This window comes from Rhipicephalus microplus, unplaced genomic scaffold (genome assembly GCF_043290135.1).
Source record: "Rhipicephalus microplus isolate Deutch F79 unplaced genomic scaffold, USDA_Rmic scaffold_21, whole genome shotgun sequence".
In the NCBI taxonomy this organism is placed as follows: domain Eukaryota; kingdom Metazoa; phylum Arthropoda; class Arachnida; order Ixodida; family Ixodidae; genus Rhipicephalus; species Rhipicephalus microplus.
This window is the reverse complement of record NW_027464594.1, coordinates 5,782,220-5,788,269: the sequence shown is the minus strand read 5'-3', so window position 1 is coordinate 5,788,269 and position 6,050 is coordinate 5,782,220. Positions and strand designations below refer to the sequence as shown.

Below are 6,050 nucleotides of genomic sequence, written 5' to 3'. Positions count from 1 at the left end.
TCGGCAGCTGGTAGTCTTTGAGCAGTTGTCATGCAATTCAGGCAATGAAGATGATGCTTCAGAGTTGATAGAAAGTTCTTCAGAAGCTTTTTCTGCACTGTTCACTACGAGAGGCTCTTGCGCATGGCAGCGTCTGACGTTCGATGTGCCTAACCCTTCGGTGTTGCTTCGACTGTCGAGTATGTATGCACGGGGCGGTGATGCATGAACCCGTGCGGAAGGAGCATGGCTCAACTGGGTATTTTCTCGGTGTGTCAACTCGTCTATCGTGAACATGATGTCCTTATGAGGCCAACGGTGAGCGTCAGGAACGCTTGAAGAGCCGCGTGATGAAAAACCGGTTGGTGGACCACGTATGCGAGACGAAAAATGAAGTGCATGAGGTGGGTAAGCAACGTCTCGTGTCGTGTGCTGGAGCGACGACTTTGAAAATACCGGCTTTCGTGAAGGGAAACGCGCTTGACGGTTGGGTTTTTCCCAATGTACGCATGGCCTTCTGTAAGTAAACGCATGTGCCACTTTGTCTTGAGCCACTTGCCGATTCGCACTGGGCTTTCGAATGGTTGAGGACTGCTTAGGAAATCGACGATAGTGTGCGGTTGTCTCTAGATGGTTGGCAATGAGTAGGTCTTGGCTATAGTCATTAAAACGGGTAATCATCTCCTCTTTGATTTTTTGCCATGACTCGTCGTTCTCAAATATGTGAATCAGGTAAAATTTGAATGCCTCACCGGTGACGTAGTCGCTGAAGTTCGTAACCATCTCCCGTTCCGACCAAGATGCAGCGGTAGCGTGGAGTTCGAACAGGTTGAACCAGTCCTGTACGGGTCCGTCGTCCGCTGATCCGGTGTACTTGGGGATGTCGAGGTCAGCCGATGGTTCTGTCATGGTGCTGGTCGTTGTCCTCTTAAGCGATGATTCGGTAGTCCATGTATGGTCAGGGTGTCTTCTGGGGAACTGCGTCGATGATGAGTGACTGATGAAGGGGCAGGTAGGTCTCCATCCTGTCGACTTGTGTGACGCTACGATGAATGGGTGACGTGGCCTGGCTCATACCCCATGTTTATTCTATTCTGCACTTCTTCCTTCTCGGCCTCTACCAATCATCGCTTGATACGTCACACACACACACACACACACACACACACACACACACACACACACACACACACACACACACACACACACACACACACACACACACACACACACATATATATATATATATATATATATATATATATATATATATATATATATATATATATATATATATATATATATATTGAAAGAGAAACTTACATCATCAGAGCGAGAATCATGCGGAGGGAAGGAGAGATCAACAAGAGGAGAGAGGAGAGAGAGAAATAACTAATAACCCCAAGGCTTTCTGGTCACTGAGCATGCAGCCTCTTGTCCAGGGCTCCATTGACAATAGCATCTCGCCAGGCCTTATCGAGGGCCAGCACTAGACTTTCCAAGTCCCGTTTGTAGATCCGCGCCTTCCAGGGCTAATTTACTAGTCCGCCCGCAATTACCAGCGAAATGGCGTCTTGCGAACGCTGCGTGCACTGGTATGTATGCGTAGGCATGTGCAGCGTTTCCTTTCAGAGGAGGGGGTGTGCAAGTGTTCATCGTAGAGCACCCCCTGCACATTACGTTGATGTATGCAGCAGATTTTGCGCACACCCACTGTCCTCCTTTATAGGGTGACTAGGGGTGCCACCGCACTACTCCTCCGTGCGCGCGCTTATCTTTGTTTGTATGCACTCGAGTGTCGGGGCAGAGCCGCGCTTCAGACTTTTGTCACTGTGATTATCGGAAAATATCTTGTGAAATTTACGTAACTGTGGGTAGGTGTATGTTTTCTGCTCCAGTTACTTGCCCGTTTGCCGCTGAGTTTGGGATGAGATAAGGATTCAGAGCACCTTTCCTGTCTTTGTGCCTCGAGTATGCCGTTCGATGTTCGGTAACGGATAGGCGTCCGTTCGATAGGTATGTATAGCGTGGCTAGGCCGCTCGTGCCTCGAGGCAGGAGGTTCGTTGCGTTCAATTAGATGTGTGCCAGAGTCCGGTTTCTGCATGGTTCTGTGTGCCAGACACAGGGCAGATTCGAGTGTGGTGTCCTGTATCAGGGGTAAAATATGCGTTTTACAGTGAACAAAGTTGAGATATAGAGACTACTATAATGTGCATGATGCTTCGCATCACATATGACTGTGCAAGTGCTCCTGCGCTTTTTGTGGTCCACTCCATGGTCTTCATTAAAAACCCTAATCACAACTGCATATAAGTTTGTTACTTTCTTTTCGGGAAGGAGGGGGGGGGGAGCGGATGGAAAGATGTAGCAAATATGTGAGCCGTTAGATTACGATACTGCTGTCACCTTCGGGCAATGGTGAAGATGCGAAACTCACAGCAATGACAAAGCGCCTACTGGGTACATACATTGCTTGGACTCCACGACAGGTGGTCAAATGGACAAGAGATGGTCTCACCTGTACGTCGGGCCTTCCCATGGCCATAGATTGGTCTGAGGAGGAGTGATCGTGTTCAAAATATATACAGTGACATTTGTGACAGCCCTAATCCATTTCACCTCAGTATTAAAGAGGGAAAGGTTGGAGATAGTGTCAACCTTACACTTCTAAAATGCTAGTCTAAAGTGATTTACATTGCAAGCGTCACGTGCAGTGCCATGGTTTGAACCTACTTGCAATAACGAGTGCCGCAAGGCTGGTGTGTCCCGACTTTTCGGCCTATACCAGGTTTGCTCAGAACAAATGTTTATTCTCCCTTTATTGACCCTTCATTGGACATGTGCGCTGCCCGCTTAGCTTGTACATTCATGCATGAGTATGTATTAAAGCACGAACGCATAGTAAAGGTAGCAAAGTAGAATTATTTATTCAGCAACCTTCAAAACTTGGATCGTTTCCTCCCTGATGTCCTTCCAGAGGTCCATGAAAGAAGACTGCTTTTCTGCCTCCAAAATGCGATTCTCCATCTTACGGAGCAGGTGGGGCGTGAAGTAATTTTTCCAAGTTCCAACTTTTCCAACTCTCACGTAACAGTACTTGTTCTCGTCGCCTTCATGGCCTTCCCGGCAGGTAATCTTCTTTCGTGAGAGCACCTCGTTCCATTGGGGGTTGTTTATGTCAGTCGCATCGAAAACAGCCACGTTGCGCATGTATTCCGGCTGCGATCTTTCCAGTAGCTTTTGGAATAACGCTTCGTCCTTCTCTAAAGCACGCCCGTAGTGCTCACCCAGAAAGTACGCTAGCCTCAGCGCCACTTCGCGGGTGTTTCTTTTGAGTTCCTCGTAAGTGACAAAGAACACATTTGGTTCTTCCCTCAGAGCGTGACCCGCTGCTACGTGTTCAAAGTAGTCCCCGTATCCGAAATTGCCACTGACAAATGTGTCGACAAAATCTTCAAACGTACCGTTGAGGAATTCGTAAGTGGTTATGTTGGTCACCATATGGTAGAAAGACACGCAGATGTCCCACGGGTTGCGGGCGATGTAGACATACTTGCCTTCCGGAGTCATGGTGCTCTTGTTCAATGCCAAGTGCGTAGCGAACGTCCTCAGAGGCAGAGGTGAGCTGAAGTCGTTGGTGTCCATGTACTCAAGGAAGCGCCATTCTTTGTCAAATTGTTCGCAAGTTGTCATTAACTGTCCTTTTCTGAGAATGAATTGTGTGATGAACATCATCCAATGTGTTCCACTCTTCGGAAATGTAACCTGCACGACGTCTCCTTTCTTCGCTCTGAACTTAAGTTTTTCTTTCAGCCTGTCTGGATTCAGAAAAATGCACCTCTGAACTCCGTCAATTACTTGACAAGCAGGTCTTTTTCTCTCCATGTCATCAGATGTTGCTGAAAGTATAAGAACATCGTTTCATCAAGCCCCGCTCAATATTTTTTAATTGTACATTTTATTATCTTGCAGGGGAACTTTCGTCACATAGATTAAACTGACATTGACATTAAAGTCTAAGTTGCCTCATAGTATTAACAATTGTTAATTATGTACTTCTAGTAATTTTGTAGGGTTTGATTATCGACGCGAAAGCACCGAATGGCTCATTGGGTGAAGATATGGCGTCTGTAGCAGTGAAACGGTGCTTAATTTTATAATCTGTGACACCATGTCCCGTGTGCGCACCGACGAATCAGAGTGGCGGAAAGGGCACACTTGTTGCAGCTCTGGCCATTTGGGCGTCGCGCGACGGGAGAAGACATTGCCCATTGCCATAACGTCTCTCTCATGCTCCGATCTCACGTGGGTAAAATACGAAGAACAATAATGTTGAAAAGGCATAGTAATTTGGTTAAGGATAAAAAAAAGTGAGGCGGTACTGCAACCCGCTATGTTAGGCTAGTTCGACGGTTTGATACAAATTACTACAACCACGTGACCACATCATTCGTAAGTGTATACTATTTGCTTCCGCGCGTCGATAGTTCGTGTAGTAAAAGCCAAAAACATATTTTACCTCTGAGATGCAATAAATATCAGTGGACACGTAGAAGGGTGTCCTGAAGTAAAAACAGCGGGATATATAGCTAGGCCATTGAATTCCATGTGGGAGAAAATATTCGAAATGCCTTTACGTGTTACCATTTTAAAAATTAAACTAATCACGTATTTTGAATACAGTTTAACCAACCAATAATGAAAGTGCACAAGGACAAAATTCTCGTGGATACGAAGAAATAGGGCGTCCCCGGTGAATCTCCATTGGGCCCAATCCATTTTCCCTTTTTCGACAGGCAAGAAAATGCCTTAAGCTATAATAAAAAAAACGTGTAGTCGACCACAACAATCTTTTTTTCAACCCATGAGCTATAGTTGGGAAACCAGGACTTCGAAAATCGCAGCACCACTCGTTCGACTGGTCAGGCACATACGTTTCTGTCAACAAATATCGGGGTGACCTTTGCTGTTTACATTCTGCGGAGGATAGTCATAGAAACAAAACTTATTATTATATTTTTCACTGAGAACTGGTTTCCCTTATGCATGCATGGCGGTGTTTTATTTTTAAATTAGTCATGAATGCATCGTTGAGTTCTAGTGAAGCATCTTTTAGTTAACTTCCGTTTTAAGTCCAATTTTTCTTGTGTGCTTGCCATATTGTGCTTGCGTCAGATCCGTTCTGTCCAGTGGTTCGCTGTCCAGTGCTAAAATTAGCAATGACCAAATGCAGTGGCGTATTTTTGCTTGTGCACTTCAAAGCTAACTTGTACTATAATACGGTCTTTCGTTGAACGAACAGCTTCCTGTCTGGTACGTTGACATATTAAGCATCAATTAAAACAACAATAACACACACATAAAAAAACTTGAAGTGGGAATTCATTAGGACTGAACACCCCTTATCAGTGTAGGCAGTATTACTACGCGTCTCATACTGTTTTCTAATTTGAAATGTTAGAATGGCGGCTCACCTGTTGTGATTAGTAAACACGAGTCGACTGGAGGAATGTAGGCTGCGGTCTTGCACGGGTGTTGCAGTGTAGCACAAGAGTAATGTAGTGGCTTTTGAATGTGAAATTTTCTGCGAGCCACGTCATTTGTTTGGAAGGGAACCGGTCAGTGATCGCACACCCGCAATCGGGCAATAACTGCCTTTTGCTCTTAGTCCTCAGAGTGACGGGCTTCGAAAGAGTCATTGCCCTTCTGTACCAGCACACTAGAGATAGCGACAGCGTCTCATTGTTTTGACGCAAATGACCAGACGGCTCTTTTGTTCTATCCTCTTGTCAGGACGTCGACATCGCGACGACGTGGCAGCTACATGCACATATGGTTTTCATGACGAGCACACACCCCCAAGAACACTGACCCAAGAGAAAAGAAATAGCGCGTTTCAGGACTTACTCCTCGTCCGTGTTTACTGCGATAGGAACACACTCGAATAAGATAAGAAATGTCAAGTTTTTGCTTGTAGGGCGCACAACATTGTGCGAAGTTTGTATATATTATGAATTGCCGCCTCCGAAACAAGCTGTTTGCTGCCTTTCGTTCTCTTGTGACGTCTCGT

General features: G+C 45.7%; 1 protein-coding gene across 1 annotated transcript; it reads right to left on the bottom strand.

Moving 5' to 3' along the window:
- Window positions 1-2,882: 2,882 nt before the first annotated feature.
- LOC142761672 (sulfotransferase 1B1-like) lies at window positions 2,883-4,515 on the bottom strand. Its single transcript, XM_075883808.1, has 2 exons — window positions 4,500-4,515; window positions 2,883-3,879 (listed from the first exon to the last, which is right to left on the bottom strand). Exon 2 carries the CDS (start codon window positions 3,863-3,865, stop codon window positions 2,906-2,908), a length of 960 nt encoding a protein of 319 aa, XP_075739923.1. The 5' UTR covers window positions 3,866-3,879; window positions 4,500-4,515; the 3' UTR covers window positions 2,883-2,905.
- Window positions 4,516-6,050: the final 1,535 nt, after the last annotated feature.